General features: G+C 43.0%; 2 protein-coding genes across 3 annotated transcripts in view; both read left to right on the forward strand.

Moving 5' to 3' along the window:
- LOC133418862 (leucine-rich repeat serine/threonine-protein kinase 1-like) overlaps positions 1-16,678 on the forward strand; it is a 62,970-nt gene extending 46,292 nt beyond the window's left edge. The window contains exon 11 of the mRNA XM_061707740.1: positions 16,304-16,678. Coding sequence (XP_061563724.1) covers positions 16,304-16,678 — 375 coding nt within the window. The remainder of the gene's footprint in view (positions 1-16,303) is intronic.
- An 828-nt stretch (positions 16,679-17,506) lies between these two features.
- The window catches only part of txlng (taxilin gamma), a 92,556-nt gene continuing 91,882 nt past the window's right edge, over positions 17,507-18,180 (forward strand). Inside the window, exon 1 of one of the 2 annotated variants that reach the window (XM_061735573.1) lies at positions 17,507-17,550. The gene's annotated coding sequence lies outside the window, so the exon portion shown is untranslated. Of the gene's footprint in view, positions 17,551-17,592; positions 17,620-18,180 lie in introns of those variants that run through there. The other variant, XM_061735581.1, reaches the window with a different exon arrangement.

Here is an 18,180-nt window from a genome sequence, read left to right on the forward strand (position 1 = left end):
CCCGAAACCGAACAGGAAGTCGGCCATTTTGAATTAATCGTGTCACTTTGGCGCAATTTATGCCATTCCTTCGGCAGTTAATACGGCCCGAACCATAACGTGCCCCCAAGTGTGTTATACATCAAAATGTGCGTCTCCATCCTGCGACAACACGCATTACTTTTCTCTTTCAAAAGCGTTACCGTGGCGACGCTAGACGCCAAAAAGCGCGCCCACCCTTCATCTGGTTGGTTCAGACCGAAAAAACTTTGCGCCTCAAGGCCCACAATACGGTTTGACGTACATGAACGAAAATCGGTACACACCTGTATCATGTCGCAACTTAAAGAAAAGTCTCTTGGCGCCATGGCCGAAACCGAACAGGAAGTCGGCCATTTTGAACATTCTGAATTAATCACGTAATTTTGGAGCAATATATGCCATTCCTTCGAGAATTAATACGGCCCGAACCGTATCGTGAACCCAGATGTGTTATACGTACAAATGTGCGTCTCCATCCTGCGACTACACGCATTACTTTTCTCTTTCAAAAGTGTTACCGTGGCGACGCTAGACGCCAAAAAGCGTGCCCCCCCTTCATCTGATTGGTCCATATTTGATAGTTCCCCAAAAGGCACCAAAATTGGCATGCAAGCCAGGCCTGGCGATAAATTTGATATTTCATGGTTTGCATTAATGGGCGTGGCAAAATGGCTCAACAGCGCCCCCCGGAAAAATTTGTGCCTCAAGCCCTACAATACGGTTTGACGTACATGCACGTCAATCGCTACACACCTGTATCATGGCACAACTTAAAGAAAAGTCTCTTGGAGCCATGGCCGAAACCGAACAGGAAGTCGGCCATTTTGAAATCTGATTGGTCCATATTTGATAGTTCTCCAAAAGTCACCAAATTTGGCATGCAAGACAGACTTGGCGATAAATTTGATATTTCATGGTTTGCATTAATGGGCGTGGCCTAACGGCTCAACAGCGCCCCCTAGAATACTTTTCTCTGCCATAACTTTTGAATGGTTTGACATAGAGAGTCGTGGGTGGTGTCATCAGATTCTGTATGGAGTCCTTGAGCTTCGTTGGCCTTAATTAGCCCCGCTCCTTCTTCTGATTGGTTGTCCCGATTTTCTGCTATAACTTTGGAATGATTTGACATAGAGAGTCGTGTCTGGTGTCATCAGATTCTTTATGGAGTCCTTGACCTTCATTGGCCTGAATTAGCCTCGCCCCTTCTTCTGATTGGTTGTCCCTTTTTTCTGCTATAACTTTTTAATGGTTTGACATAGGAAGTCGTGGGTGGTGTCATGGGACTCTGTAATGAGTTCTTAAGCTTCATTGGCCTGAATTAGCCCCGCCCCTTCTTCTGATTGGTTGTCCCTTTTTTCTGCTATAACTTTTGAATGGTTTGACATAGGAAGTCGTGGGTGGTGTCATTTCTGATATGCTTATGGGGGGCGGTGGCCGTGAGTGCGAGGGCCCGTTCATCGCTGCTTGCAGCTTTAATTAGGGCCCGAGCACTTGCAGTGCGAAGGCCCTATTGTATTTGCAGGAATTTTTATTATTATTATTTTTCTTCTGACAAAGTGATGGCCTTTTTGCCCCCCTTAACATGCCCAAAAAGTCACCAAATTTTGCACCCAAGTCAGGCCTGGCGAAAAATTTGATATTTAATGGTTTGCATTAATGGGCGTGGTAAAATGGCTCAACAGCGCCCCCTTGAAAACTTTGTGCCTCAAGCCCCACGATACGGTTTGACGTACATGCACGAAAATCGGTACACACCTGTGTCAGTAAACAACTTAAAGAAAAGTCTCTTGGCGACATGGCCGAAACCGAACAGGAAGTCGGCCATTTTGAATTAATCGTGTCACTTTGGCGCAATTTATGCCATTCCTTCGGCAGTTAATTCAGCCCGAACCGTAACGTGCACCCAGGTGTGTTATACATCAAAATGTGCGTCTCCATCCTGCGACTACACGCATTACTTTTCTCTTTCAAAAGTGTTACCGTGGCGACGCTAGACGGCAACAAGCGCACCGCCCCTTCATCTGATTGGTCCATATTTGATAGTTCCCCAAAAGGCACCAAATTTTGCATGCAAGCCAGGCCTGGCGATAAATTTGATATTTCATGGTTTGCATTTATGGGCGTGGCAAAATGGCTCAACAGCGCCCCCCGGAAAACTTTGTGCCTCAAGCCCCACAATACGGTTTGACGTACATGCACGAAAATCGCTACACACCTGTATCATGGCACAACTTAAAGAAAAGCTTCTTGGAGCCATGGCCGAAACCGAACAGGATGTCGGCCATTTTGAATAAATTGTGTCATTTTGGCAAAATGTATGCCATTCCTTCGGCAGTTAATTCAGCCCGAACCGTAACGTGCACCCAGGTGTGTTATACATCAAAATGTGCGTCTACATCCTGCGACACCACGCATTACTTTTCTCTTTCAAAAATGTTACCGTGGCGACGCTAGACGGCAAAAGGCGCGCCCCCTCTTCATGTGATTGGTCCATATTTGATAGTTCTCCAAAAGTCACCAAATTTTGCATGCAAGCCAGGCCTGGCGATAAATTTGATATTTCATGGTTTGCATTAATGGGCGTGGCAAACGGTTCAACAGCGCCCCCTAGAATACTTTTCTCTGCCATAACTTTTGAATGGTTTGACATAGAGAGTTGTGGGTGGTGTCATGGGACTCTGTAATGAGTCCTTAAGCTTCGTTTGCCTTAATTAGCCCCGCCCCTTCTTCTGATTGGTTGTCCCGATTTTCTGCCATAACTTTAGAATGGTTTGACATAGAGAGTCGTGGGTGGTGTCATCAGATTCTTTATGGAGTCCTTGACCTTCATTGGCCTGAATTAGCCCCGCCCCTTCTTCTGATTGGTTGTCCCTTTTTTCTGCTATAACTTTTCAATGGTTTGACATAGGAAGTCATGGGTGGTATCATGGGACTCTGTAATGAGTTCTTAAACTTCGTTGGCCTTAATTAGCCCCGCCCCTTCTTCTGATTGGTTGTCCCGATTTTCTGCTATAACTTTGGAATGATTTGACATAGAGAGTCGTGGGTGGTGTCATAAGATTCTGTATGGAGTCCTTGACCTTCATTGGCCTGAATTAGCCCCACCCCTTCTTCTGATTGGTTGTCCCTATTTTCTGCTATAACTTTTTAAGGGTTTGACATAGAGAGTCGTGGGGGCTGTCATTTCTGATATGCTTATGGGGGGCGGTGGACGTGAGTACGAGGGCCCGTTCATCGCTGCTTGCAGCTTTAATTATTATTATTATTATTTTCCTGACAAAAGGAAGGCCTTTTTGACCCCCTAAACGTGCCCAAAAAGTCACCGAATTTTGCACCCAAGTCAGGCCTGGCGAAAAATTTGATATTTAATGGTTTGCATTAATGGGCGTGGTAAAATGGCTCAACAGCGCCCCCTTGAAAACTTTGTGCCTCAAGCCCCACGATACGGTTTGACGTACATGCACGAAAATCGGTACACACCTGTATCATGGGGCATCTTAAAGAAAAGTCTCTTGGCGTCATGCCCGAAACCGAACAGGATGTCGGCCATTTTGAATTAATCGTGTTATTTTGGCGAAATTTATGCCATTCCTTCGAAAGTTAATTCAGCCCGAACCGTAACGTGCCCCCAAGTGTGTTATACATCAAAATGTGCGTCTCCATCCTGCGACACCACGCATTACTTTTCTCTTTCATAAGCATTACCGTGGCGACGCTAGACGCCAAAAAGAGTGCCCACCCTTCATCTGATTGGTTCAGACAGAAAAAACTTTGCACCTCAAGCCCCATAATACGTTTTGACGTACATGAACGAAAATCGGTACACACCTGTATCATGTCGCAACTTAAAGAGAAGTCTCTTGGCGCTATGGCCGAAACTGAACAGGAAGTCGGCCATTTTGAACATTCTGAATTAATCCTGTAATTTTGGAGCAATATATGCCATTCCTTCGAGAATTAATTCAGCCCGAACCATAACGTGCACCCAGGTGTGTCATACATCAAAATGTGCGTCTCCATCCTGCGACTTCACACATTACTTTTCTCTTTCAAAAGTGTTACCGTGGCGACGCTAGACACCAACAAGCGCACCTCCCCTTCATCTGATTGGTCCATATTTGATAGTTCCCCAAAAGGCACCAAATTTGGCATGCAAGCCAGGCCTGGCGATAAATTTGATATTTCATGGTTTGCATTAATGGGCGTGGCAAAATGGCTCAACAGCGCCCCCCGGAAAACTTTGTGCCTCAAGCCCCACAATACGGTTTGACGTACATGCACGAAAATCGCTACACACCTGTATCATGGCACAACTTAAAGAAAAGTCTCTTGGAGCCATGGCCGAAACCGAACAGGAAGTCGGCCATTTTGAAATCTGATTGGTCCATATTTGATAGTTCTCCAAAAGTCACCAAATTTTGCATGCAAGACAGACTTGGTGATAAATTTGATATTTCATGGTTTGCATTAATGGGCGTGGCCTAACGGCTCAACAGCGCCCCCTAGAATACTTTTCTCTGCCATAACTTTTGAATGGTTTGACATAGGAAGTTGTGGGTGGTGTCATGGGACTCTGTAATGAGTCCTTAAGCTTCGTTGGCCTTAATTAGCCCCGCCCCTTCTTCTGATTGGTTGTCCCGATTTTCTGCTATAACTTTGGAATGGTTTGATATAGAGAGTCGTGGCTGGTGTCATCAGATTCTTTATGGAGTCCTTGACCTTCATTGGCCAGAATTAGCCCCGCCCCTTCTTCTGATTGGTTGTCCCTTTTTTCTGCTATGAATTTTGAATGGTTTGACATAGGAAGTCATGGGCTGTGTCATGGGACTCTGTAATGAGTTCTTAAGCTTTGTTGGCCTTAATTAGCCCCGCCCCTTCTTCTGATTGGTTGTCCCGATTTTCTGCTATAACTTTGGAATGGTTTGACATAGAGAGTCGTGGGTGGTGTCATAAGATTCTGTATGGAGTCCTTGACCTTCATTGGCCTGAATTAGCCCCGCCCCTTCTTCTGATTGGTTGTCCTTTTTTATAATAAAATCCCCGCAAGCCGCCAGTCGCTCTCGCGCTGACTCCCGCTTCCTGATTCAAACGTCTGCCGGCCCCGCCCCCTGACCAATCAGTGGCGAGTAGGGTGATGACGGCCCCGCCCCCCGACCAATCAGTGGCGAGTAGGGTGATGACGGCCCCGCCCCCCGACCAATCAGTGGCGAGTAGGGTGATGACGGCCCCGCCCCCGACCAATCAGTGGCGAGTAGGGTGATGACGGCCCCGCCCCCCGACCAATCAGTGGCGAGTAGGGTGATGACGGCCCCGCCCCCTGACCAATCAGTGGCGAGTAGGGTGATGACGGCCCCGCCCCCCGACCAATCAGTGGCGGGTAGGGTGATGACGGCCCCGCCCCCCGACCAATCAGCTGTTGTAATGTGGTGACGTCAGAAATAGTCCCGTGCTCAGCCCGGTTAGAAACACGGTAGAATGGTTACAGAAAAAGTAATAATATAAAAAGTAGTGTTTTACTAATATTTATACCTTACAAATATTTTAAAAATTAGGAAAAAATGATCCAGACATTTTATCGCTATGTTGGTCTCTCATAAGCCAGTAAGTCAAAGGGAAAGGAGTAGCAGAGACATAGCTCACCCAGAGCAATGCGGTCTTTCGTGCCAGAGGTTGGGAGTTCAAGCCTGCCCGTATGCTGAAATTTTTGTCAGCAATTTTTGTGGTTTTTTTACATCAAAATGTGCGTCTCTGTCCTGCGACGACGCACATTACTTTTCTCTTTCAAAAGTGTTACCGTGGCGACGCTAGACGCGAAAAAGCGCTCGTCCCCTTCATCTGATTGGTCCATATTTGATAGTTCTCCAAAAGTCACCAAATTTTGCATGCAAGCCAGGCCTGGTGATAAATTTGATATTTCATGGTTTGCATTAATGGGCGTGGCCTAATGGCTCAACAGCGCCATAACTTTTGAATGGTTTGACATAAAGAGTCGTGGGTGGTGTCATGGGACTCGGTATTGAGTCCTTGACCTTCATTGGCCTGAATTAGCCCCGCCCCTTCTTCTGATTGGTTGTCCCGATTTTCTGCCATAACTTTTGAATGGTTTGAAATAGAGAGTCGTGGGTGGTGTCATCAGACTCTGTATGGAGTCCTTGACCTTCATTGGCCTGAATTAGCCCCGCCCCTTCTTCTGATTGGTTGTCCCGATTTTCTGCCATAACTTTTGAATGGTTTGACATAGGAAGTCGTGGGTGGTGTCATTTCTGATATGCTTATGGGGGGCGGTGGACGTGAGTGCGAGGGCCCGTTCATCGCTGCTTGCAGCTTTAATTATTATTATTATTTTTCTTCTGACAAAGTGATGGCCTTTTTGCCCCCCTTAACATGCCCAAAAAGTCACCAAATTTTGCACCCAAGTCAGGCCTGGCGAAAAATTTGATATTTAATGGTTTGCATTAATGGGCGTGGCAAAATGGCTCAACAGCGCCCCCTTGAAAACTTTGTGCCTCAAGCCCCACGATACGGTTTGACGTACATGCACGAAGATCGGTACACACCTGTATCATGGCGCAACTGAAAGAAAAGTCTCTTGGCGTCATGCCCGAAACCGAACAGGAAGTCGGCCATTTTGAATTAGTCGTGTCATTTTGGCGAAATTTATGCCATTCCTTCCAAAGTTAATTCAGCCCGAACCGTAACGTGCACCCAGGTGTGTTATACATCAAAATGTGCGTCTCCATCCTCCGACACCACGCATTACTTTTCTCTTTCAAAAGCGTTACCGTGGCGACGCTAGACGCCAAAAAGCGTGCCCACCCTTCATCTGATTGGTTCAGACAGAAAAAACTTTGCGCCTCAAGCCCCATAATACGGTTTGACGTACATGAACGAAAATCGGTACACACCTGTATCATGTCGCAACTTAAAGAAAAGTCTCTTGGCGCCATGGCCGAAACCGAACAGGAAGTCGGCCATTTTGAACATTCTGAATTAATCGCGTAATTTTGGAGCAATATGAGCCATTCCTTCGAGAGTTAATTCAGCCCGAACCGTATCGTGAACCCAGATGTGTTATACATCAAAATATGTGTCTCCATCCTGCGACTACACGCATTAGTTTTCTCTTTCGAAAGTGTTACCGTGGCGACGCTAGACGCCAACAAGCGCACCCCCCCTTCATCTGATTGGTCCATATTTGATAGTTCCCCAAAAGGCACCAAATTTGGCATGCAAGTCAGGCCTGGCGATAAATTTGATATTTCATGGTTTGCATTAATGGGCGTGGCAAAATGGCTCAACAGCGCCCCCCTGAAAACTTTGTGCCTCAAGCCCCACAATACGGTTTGACGTACATGCACGAAAATCGCTACACACCTGTATCATGGCACAACTTAAAGAAAAGACTCTTGGAGCCATGGCCGAAACCGAACAGGATGTCGGCCATTTCGAATAAATTGTGTCATTTTGGCGAAATTTATGCCATTCCTTCGGCAGTTAATTCAGCCCGAACCGTAACGTGCACCCAGGTGTGTTATACATCAAAATGTGCGTCTACATCCTGCGACACCACGCATTACTTTTCTCTTTCAAAAGTGTTACCGTGGTGACGCCAGACGCCAAAAGGCGCGCCCCCCCTTCATGTGATTGGTCCATATTTGATAGTTCTCCAAAAGTCACCAAATTTTGCATGCAAGCCAGACTTGGCGATAAATTTGATATTTCATGGCTTGCATTAATGGGCGTGGCCTAACGGCTCAACAGCGCCCCCTAGAATACTTTTATCTGCCATAACTTTTGAATGGTTTGACATAGGAAGTTGTGGGTGGTGTCATGGGACTCTGTAATGAGTCCTTAAGCTTCGTTGGCCTTAATTAGCCCCGCCCCTTCTTCTGATTGGTTGTCCCTTTTTTCTGCTATAACTTTTTAATGGTTTGACTCCCGCTTCCTGATTCAAACGTCTGCCGGCCCCGCCCCCCGACCAATCAGTGGCGAGTAGGGTGATGACGGCCCCGCCCCCCGACCAATCAGTGGCGAGTAGGGTGATGACGGCCCCGCCCCCCGACCGATCAGCTGTTGTAATGCGGTGACGTCAGAAATAGTCCCGTGCTCAGCCCGGTTAGAACCTCGGTAGAATGGTTACAGAAAGAGTAATAAATAAAATAGTAGTGTTTTACTAATATTTATACCTTACAAATTTTCAAAAAATTAGGAAAAAAAGTTCCAGACATATTATTGCTATGTTGGTCTCTCCTAAGCCAGTAAGTCAATGCGAAAGGAATGGCTGAGACATAGCTCACCCAGAGCATATCCGTCTTTGGTGCCAGACGTCGGGAGTTCCAGACTCGCTAAATGCCGAACTTTTTGTCAGCAATTTTTTTTTTTTTTTTTTTACATCAACATGTGCGTCTCTGTCCTGCGACGACGCACATTACTTTTCTCTTACAAAAGTGTTACCGTGGCGACGCTAGACGCGAAAAAGCGCGCCTCCCCTTCATCTGAACGGTCCACATTTGATAGTTCTCCAAAAGTCACCAGATTTTGCATGCAGGCCAGGCCTGGTGATAAATTTGATATTTCATGGTTTGCATTAATGGGCGTTGCCTAACAGCTCAACAGCGCCCCCTAGAATACTTTTCTCTGCCATAACTTTTGAAAGGTTTGACATAAAGAGTCGTGGGTGGTGTCATGGGACTCGGTATTGAGTCCTTGACCATAATTGGTGAAAATTAGCCCCGCCCCTTCTTCTGATTGGTCGTCCCGATTTTCTGCTATAACTTTTGAATGGTTTGACATAGAGAGTCGTGGGTGGTGTCATCAGATTCTGTATGGAGTCCTTGACCTTCATTGGCATGAATTAGCCCCGCCCCTTCTTCTGATTGGTTGTCCCTTTTTTCTGCTATATCTTTTGAATGGTTTGACATAGGAGGTCGTGGGTGGTGTCATTTCTGATATGCTTATGGGGGCGGTGGCCATGAGTGCGAGGGCCCGTTCATCGCTGCTTGCAGCTTTAATTATTATTATTATCATTATTATTATTATTACTATTATCATTATTATTATTATTAGTTGTAGTAGTAGTAGTATAATTATTATGCTCGGGCAACCAAAAATATCCATTCAAAACAGATGACGTTGGAGCACTAGTATTCAGACTTGAATTATTAGCCATAAAAATTAAAAAAAAATTAATTTGGGGGCATCTGTCACGTGATCAGGATCCCCCCTCGTCACTCTATGACGTAGAGGGGACGCCCAGGGAATCCCCTGTGGTTGACGAAATGGGAGAAACTTTAAATATCGCCTGTTTCTTCTTAAAACAGCGTTAAAAACGTGCTTTTACAAACTGACAGTAAAAAACAGTACCTTGCGTGACAAAAACGCATAATTTAGCCACTATAACAAAGAATAATATATAAATAATAATAATGTCATAATCCGTGTATATATCACGACCACGCATCCCATTGACTTTGCATGGTACATTATCCGTGGTGCTCACACGGAATTATACCACTTTCCGTGTTGGTACCACGGAAAATAGTGGTAAGAGGTCGTGGGCATTTCACGGATTTTTGTGAGATCAGGTTGCATCTGTGAAGTGTTTGAGTTGCTTATGCAGACAGAGCCAGAGACCTTCCTGGTGGCTGCTATGACTTCCATTACATATAACAACAAACTGAACATTCTATCTTGATTACCATGTGTTCCCTCATAGACCCCTAGCATTGAATGTGCATGAATATACACAGTTGCCGGGGAGGTCACGATGCTGGCTCAGAGCTGTAAGCCAGGGGTGTCAAATGTGCGGCCCGCGGGCCACATGCGGCCCGAGAGAGGTTTTCATGCGGCCCAAGAGAGGTTTTCATGCGGCCAGAGAGAGGTTTTCGTGCGGCCCGAGAGAGGTTTTCATGCGGCCCACGAGAAGTTTCCAACACAAAAAAACGAAATGTTAATTGACTAAAAAGGAAGGCTAAAAATAATTGCCATGAATTGCAGCATATCCGATAATATATTTCTTCTACAAATCCATCGTTATTCCACAAAGCAGATGTGCAGCAGATGCAGCAGTTTGACATTTTTTTAGTTTTCTAGAATGCATTTGCCGATTTTATTTCTTTGTAGACGGTCGTTTATTTTTATTAACTGACTACTATTATATATTTTCGCAGGAAAAATATCACTGCTAAAAAAGATGATAGAAGATATTTATTCGGAGAATTTCAGTTTTGAATACGAGAATAGTGACAAAGTAAAACAGTTAAAAGTGAAGTGCTGACTTTTTCGGCACACTGGCGTAAATATCCTGGAAAAATCTCTAAATCACAAAGAAACACTCTCGGATGTAATAAGAAAGATTTTGCTTTTAATTAAATTTCCTATAAAAAAGCAAAATATAAAAAAAACATACTTGTTAGGGCCCGAGCACTTACAGTGCGAAGGCCCTATTGTATCTGTAGGAATTCTTTCTTTGTTTCTTTCTTTCTTTCTTTTTATTTTTATTCTTCTGACGAAAGGAGGGCCTTTTTGCCCCCCTAAACATGCCCAAAAAGTCACCAAATTTTGCACGCATGCCAGGCCTGGCGAAAAATTTGATATTTAATGGTTTGCATTAATGGGCGTGGCGAAATGGCTCAAGTCCTGGAGTCCTTGACCTTCATTGGTCTGAATTAGCCCCGCCCCTTCTTCTGATTGGTCGTCCCTTTTTTCTGCTATAACTTTTGAATGGTTTGACATAGGAAGTCGTAAGTGGTGTAATTTCTGATATGCTTATGGGGGGCGGTGGCCATGAGTGTGAGGGCCCGTTCATCGCTGCTTGCAGCTTTAATTTCTGTTTATCTTTGTAAAATGATATTAAAAGTATCTTACATAATTTGAAAAAAACTAGAAATTTCAAGAAAAGATCCTGAAGAAATATATTTTACATAATTAGAGTGTAAACAAAGTGCATATTTCCTTTAAAATTAAACTGATATTGGATTAGATAACAATAGTAAAAAAAAAGAATTAGAGAAAACATTTTCCGCACCGTTTTTGTTATTTTGAGCGTGTGGCCCGCGAGAAAAAAATTGGTCAAATCCGGCCCGCCAAGCAAAATGAGTTTGACACCCCTGCTCTAAGCAGATGACGTTCAGCTTTGTTTTTTCTACCCTTTCGAGTGTGGCTCGTCTTTTCTCATTCTTTGCCTGTGATAGGAACCAGAATGAGCAAAAAAAAACGCAAACTATCTAAGCTACTTCTGTTTTTATTTCCTTCTCTTTGCTTTCTGTGTGTCGTTCGTCTTTACGTTCACACCGTAGAGAAACTGCTCAAAACTGCTGCAGAATGACTGCTGCAGAATGACCGCTAAAGGCCAGTGGACCCTACTGCTGTCTTGTGAGGAGGGAAACTTCAAGATCAAATAACTTTGCTTTAGTCCCACTTTCCTTTGTCCCTCCAGGCTGCAGAGGACTTCATGGTTCGGATGTTTTCCGACGCCAACCTGTTTGCCATCCAAAATCTCCAACCCTTCCTATCTCGGCGACAGGAAGGGTTGGTTCAATGCCGTAACGTATTAAGCAACGTTTCAAAACAGATCTTTCATACCTCATCCCTCAATCTATTTTGTTTCTATGAAGTGTTAATGTGGTTTATAATTTGTTTTAATATGGCGTGACTTCCAAACAAGAGCATTTAGTTCAGTATACCCGCAGTATAAACGTTTTGTCCTGCTGCTCTATTTCGCGGACAGAAAGGGTTGCGTTCAGTGGCGTAAAGTATTAAGCAACGTTTCAAAACAGATCTTTCAGACCTCATCCCGCAATCTATTTTGTTTCTATGAAGTGTTAATGTGGTTTATAATTTGTTTTGATATGGCGTTGTAAGAGCACAAGCTGTTAAAAATAAGGGCAGTAGAATACAGCAGGTACTTACCTGCTGTATTCTACTCCTAAATTAAATACGTACTCCTAAATTAAATAATTATTTAATTTAGGAGTACGCTTGAGTAAACAGTAATGTTTTTAATATAAAATATACACTCACTGAAGAGAGATTGTGGGGGAAAATGCATATAGAAATGTCATCAAACCACACTTTTAAATTGAAGTACTGCTCTGAGCGTCACATATAGACGGGATTACATTGGAGATGTCATACAATTTGGTGTATTCTATTTGTGTCTGAAAATTTCTCGCTAGAAATGTCATCAAACCATCTTTTAAATTGAAGTATATGCATTTTTTTTAAAAAAGAGGAATGAGGAAACCGTTCGCGGTGATCAACTGCTCCGGGCGTCAAATATAGCCACAGACGGGATTACATTGCAGCCAATAGGAGCCTATTTGCGTCTGAAAGAGACGCAGAAGGGTACCTTGTGCGTCAGTAGATGTTGCCAAAGGCTTTTGACTGTTCGTCGGATTCCGACGCCTCCGGAGTGAGACTGTGATGAGTATTCACAATCGCATTTTTTGTGTTCTGGCTTTTTTGGTGGCATCCTGATATTTAGTAACGTTAAAACAAATTAAACAACACTGACCCAATAGTTGCGGCTTCTGCTGAGGCCAGGTGGTGGAAGCTACTGTAGCCTGGTGGTGGGTCCAAAAAGGTGGGTCCATCATCATAGTGAGTCACAGGTTAGGTGAACTTAATGACACAGGCATCCGCTGCTCCAGCAGCAACACAATCACAATCATTTCATTACCTCAGGGCCGCAAAGACTATATATATATATATATATATATATATATATATATATATATATATATATATATATATATTTATATATGTATATATATATATATATATATATATATATATATATATATATATATATATATATATATATATATATATATATATATATATATATATATATATATATATATATATATATATATATATAGGGCTGTCAAACGATTAATTCTTTTTTTTTTTTTTTAATTTTATTTATAAGATTTTTCCAGTATAAAACACATACAAAACAGCAGAGACAAAATATAATGAAAAAAAAAAAAACAGATCAGGACAAAACAAAACAAAAACAAAACGAAACAAACTGCCAGAAGGGATATAGTCACGTAATAGTAACACTTATGCATGTCAGGGTATACAGGTAGAATAAAAAGTCCAAGACAGAGTCCACGGTGTCCAAAGAGCGAGGTCCAAGTGTAGACAAGGGGGCGGAAACTTGACTGTGTAAAGCTTAACGTGGATATAACAAGACAGCATGGGATGGAATAGAAGAATCCAACATCACAGGTCTGGAGGACAGTGTCTACCATTTTTAATATACTCAATAAAGGGTCCCCAGGCATCTAGGAACTTGTAGCGGGTGTCTGACAGAGTATACCGAATTTCTTCCAGGTAGATACAAGATACCATGTCGTTCAACCACTTCTTGAAACAGGGGGGAGAAACTGATTTCCAATCTTTAAGAATAACTCTTTTTGCTACCACCATGCCGATCATAAGGGCTTGCTGCAATGATGAGGGAAGAGTGAGAGAGAAGTTGGAGCAGCCAAATAATATCAGATGACTGTCAGGGGTCAACCATTTACCATATATAATACTATACAAATGAAAAACATTAAACCAGAAGTTCTGAAGCTTAGGGCAGGACCAGAAATGGTGACCCAGTGTGCCATCATCTAGTTTACATTTATCGCAGATAGCAGAAACCGAAGGAAAAATCCGGTTCAGTCTGGCCTTGGAATAATGCAGACGATGAATGACCTTAAATTGAATAAGTTGAAGTCTGGCATTGAAGGAGCAAGACTTGATCCTCTTAAGGCCCTGAGCCCACAGCTCGCCCGAAATCTCATCCCAATGTCTGATACCCAGGCTACTTTAATATGGAGAGAAGGGGCAGCCAAATTGAAAAGATCAACAAATTGAGAAATCAAGAATCAAGAGGTGGGGGAGTTTGGACATAAGCTCATAAAAACTGTGTTGCACTGGCAAAGTCTCAAAGTGGGGGATAGATTGTTAAGTAAAGTTTCTGACTTGCAAATATCGGAAAAAGTGGCTGGAGGGGAGGCTGAATTTCTCCTGCAACTGAGCAAAAGAGGCAAAGTGGTTATTAATGTAAAGGTCTTTAATGGAAGACAAGCCTTTATCGGACCACTGTAAAAATGCAGTATCCATCGTGCCTGGTTTAAAACTAGGATTTTGACAAATAGGAGCGTGGGTAGACAGACCAGGGAGATTCAGCACACTCTTAATCTGTTTCAAAATTTTACAAGTGTTATGCATAACAAAATCATCCTTAAAGCATTTAGGAGGTAGATTAAATTTTGAAAATAGTATGGCTGCTAAGGAGGCACCTGCATGGGCTGAAGCTATCCCAGTCTCAATTTCAGGCCAACAGGGAACTAGAAAAACGCTCTGGTGGGCCACAGCAGTAGAGTGACTCCTAAAAACCATAGCTCTGGCATTACAGGCCCAATAGTAGTGATGAAAGACAGGAAGGCCAAGACCTCCATCTGCTGCAGGCTTCTGTAGGTGTGCCTTCGAGATACGAGGAGGTTTATCCGCCCAAATAAAAGGAGTAATGATAGAATCTATCAGCTTGAAGAAAGAGGCTGTGAGATATATAGGAATGTTTTGAAAGAGGTACATTTTGGAAGAACTACCATCTTAACAATATTAACAGGGCCAATTAACGAGAGAGGGAGAAGCCTCCATTTATCCGTTATGCTTTTGAGTTTGTCAGTGAGGGCAGAATAATTCAACTTAAAAAGAAGTTTTGGGTTCCTGGGGATGGTGATTCCGAGATACACGAAGGATTCTGTGGAAACTTTAAATGGTAAGTTATTGAGAAAGGCAGGGTCGAGCCCGTCGGACAGGGGCATGAACAGACTCTTATCCCAGTTGATGGTAAAACCAGAGAGTTCCCCAAAGTTCTTTATAAGATTTAAAAGTGATGTGAGGGACAACCTAACATCAGACAAAGTCAGGATCACGTCGTCTGCGTATAGAGCAATGGGGCTATCAGGTGCGCCGTGCCCAATGCCTTTAATCTGAGGACAAGATCTAATGGCGATAGCAAGGGGCTCTAAAGCGAGAGCAAAGAGCAAGGGAGAGGGGCTGCATCCCTGTCTAGTTCTGCGTTGTAATAAGAAGGAAGGAGATCTGTCGTGATTGGTCAAGACAGAGGACTTGGGACAAGCGTAGAGCATTTTTAAAAGAGACATGAATTTATCGCCAAAGCCGAACTTGTGGAGTGTCATGAACATAAACCTCCATTCAATTTGATCAAATGCTTGCATGGCATCCAATGAGATAACAGCAGAGTGCGATGGTTTTGTGATAGTGTTTAACAGACGGCGAGTATTGGAGAAAGCAAATCTGTTTGGAATAAAGCCTGACTGGTCAGGATTGATTAGTGTGCCAACATGTTCTTTTAATCGATTAATAATAATTAATAATCTTTTATAAGATTTTATTTTTATTATAAATAATAATCTTTTGATCGCTGTTCAAGAGGCTTAAAGGACAATAAGACGCAACATTAGTGCTATCCCTGTCTTTTTTCAGGAGGAAGCAGATATGTGCATCATATATGCTGCTGGGAAATATTCCATCTATCATAGAACAATTTATCATCCTAAGAAGAAAAGGAGAAATTATGTCGATATGTTTTTTTATAGAATTCTATTCCAAAGCCATCAGGGCCACAGGCCTTACCGTTTGGAAAGGAACGAATCGCTGTTTTTATTTCCTCCAGCGTGATATTAGAATCCAGTTCTAGCTTAGCGGCTTCATTAAGAGTCGGAACGTTCAAGGATTTGAGGAAACCATCCAGGTGTTTTACATTGAGCTGCTTAAAAAAACAAGGAATCTTAAGTTAGTCTTTACAAGTATAAAGTTGGGGACTACATTGTGTTTGTATTTATGAAGGAATGTTACATTCAGGTCAAAAGCTTTTTTTGTGGAAAGTTGAATAAACATTGGCATAAAGCATTGGCATAAAGTAGGCATATTTGCCCTTTCTCATGTTGTTAACAGTATTAAAAACATAAAAAAATACCTTAAGGTCATTTAGAACAGCAAAGAAATGTGTGAATAAATATTAATTAATTAATCGCAAGTTAACTATGGACAACATGCGATCAATCACGATTAAAGAAATTAATCGTTTAAGGGGGCGCTTGTGCGTTGTAGTAATGGAGTTTGTGGGAGCTCTGCGTTGCTACCTCCATTTTCCAACTCCAACTACTGCACCTGAATGTTAATTTTTTTGCTCCTGTGACGCTATTTTTCCCCCTAACCCGTGGCACATCGTTCTTTTGCCATGCCACCTAAGAAAGAAGAAGCCAAGAAGCCACCACAGGCTATCTCAACTGTTGACTCCTCCGGCCCCATATTGGCCGCCATTGCTAACCAGAGCACCGAGCTCGCCAAGGTTTGCACGCTTGTGGACGACCTAAAGAAGTCGTTGGAGGGGCGCCTTGACTCCATTGAAACATGCTTATCCTCCCTCCAAAAAGAACACCGCGACGACATGGCTCTGTCGACCACCGACGGCCGCGTCTCAGCACTGGAGGCGACATGCAAAGAGCTAATGGAGGCCAACGGGCGCCTCAAAGCAAAAGTGAATGACTTGGAGGGTCGCTCCCGCAGGCTTAATGTCAGGATCGTGGGCATTAAAGAGGGAGAAGAAAACGGTCGCCCAACTTAGTTTGTCTCGCAGCTGATACCGGAGCTTCTCGGCCACGACAACTTCCCCAAGCCAGTCAAAATAGGCCGGGCCCACCGCAGCCTGAAGCCCAAGCCTCTCGCTAATGAGCGACCGCGGATTATCCTCGCAAAGGTTTATAACGACTGCGACCTGGCCAGCATTTTCTGGATTGGCCGTCAAAAAGCCCCGCTACAGTACAACGGCCAGAGGGTGTCGATATTCCCCGATTACACGTCCGAGGTTTCAACTCAACGCCAATATAATATTTTTTTTCCCTTCCAAAAAGACTTCAATAATAACAATAACAGTATTATTAAGCAAAGAAGCAAGTTTTATTTTAGTTTTAAACTTAATTTTATCCGATGGGAAAACGACTTTGGCAGTTCTGCAGTGACCTACGACTTTGAGCAGAGCTATGAGAGCCAAATCTCGCGAGAGTGTGTTGCTCAGACAGAGACAGGTCTGAAACAAAGTTAATTTTCTCCTAATCTGTCGGTCTGAATATTGCTCATCCTTCTGCACATGTTTTATTGTATTATATAATTATAAAGGTGCAAGGTTTTAGAGGCAACTTGTTGAAATATTGTCTGAATAATGATCTATTGAATATATGAATTAAAACTAGAATAAAAATCTAAACGTCTGAGTAGTCTAACAGGAAATGGGAAACGTGATGAATTTAAAAACATCTCTGTTATAACATAAAGCAGGCCAAAGCTGTTTGCTTCTGTAAAAAATGGTTGTGACCAAAACAGACATTACATGTTTTCTTATTCGGTCACAACAGTTATATTTTGAAAAGCTCTAATCGGATGTTGTCGTCATTGATCGTCGTATCCGGTTCTCGACCAGTTAACAGTGAAAACATTCAGGTAAACGCATCAAGTACTTTAGTACCAAATATGAGTTGTACTTGTAGCATGCTGACTTCACACAACCAAGTATGCGACCTCTCACTGGTTTGTTTGGTGTTGATTTGGCTTTCACTTTGATGCATATGCTATTTTCCGAACTAAAGTCCACTTCTAGTCAGAACTAGCTGTTAGCTCAACGTTAGCCTTGCTAACAACTGCTACTCTGTACCGGTTACATTACATTTACATCAGGGTTCTTACATTGTGATCACGATTGACTAATTTGTCAGTCGCATTTTACATGTCTTTGGGGTTCATTTAGACTACACAATCTAACGGAATCTCGTTTACGTGGAAAACAACTAAGTGCTGCTGTACGGGTGATGTTAGCACAGCAGCTAACAGGACCCGGAGAAGAGGTGGACCCATGTGGTCCCGGGTCCTCCTCTCCCACAGCTCAGCAAATACAAGCGTACATTTCTAAAGTTATAGCAAAGGTTTACAGATGGCGTCTTATTTTGGGAAATATGTTGAGTATATGAAATTGTAAGGATAGCCCAGCTTAATGCTGCAGTCTTTATTCTTTAATCCCAATAAATGTTTAAGTTAGTGTAGAGTACTATTTTCTTTTCTTTATCATTATTTGAA

This window comes from Cololabis saira, chromosome 2, assembly GCF_033807715.1.
Source record: "Cololabis saira isolate AMF1-May2022 chromosome 2, fColSai1.1, whole genome shotgun sequence".
Classification (NCBI taxonomy): domain Eukaryota; kingdom Metazoa; phylum Chordata; class Actinopteri; order Beloniformes; family Belonidae; genus Cololabis; species Cololabis saira.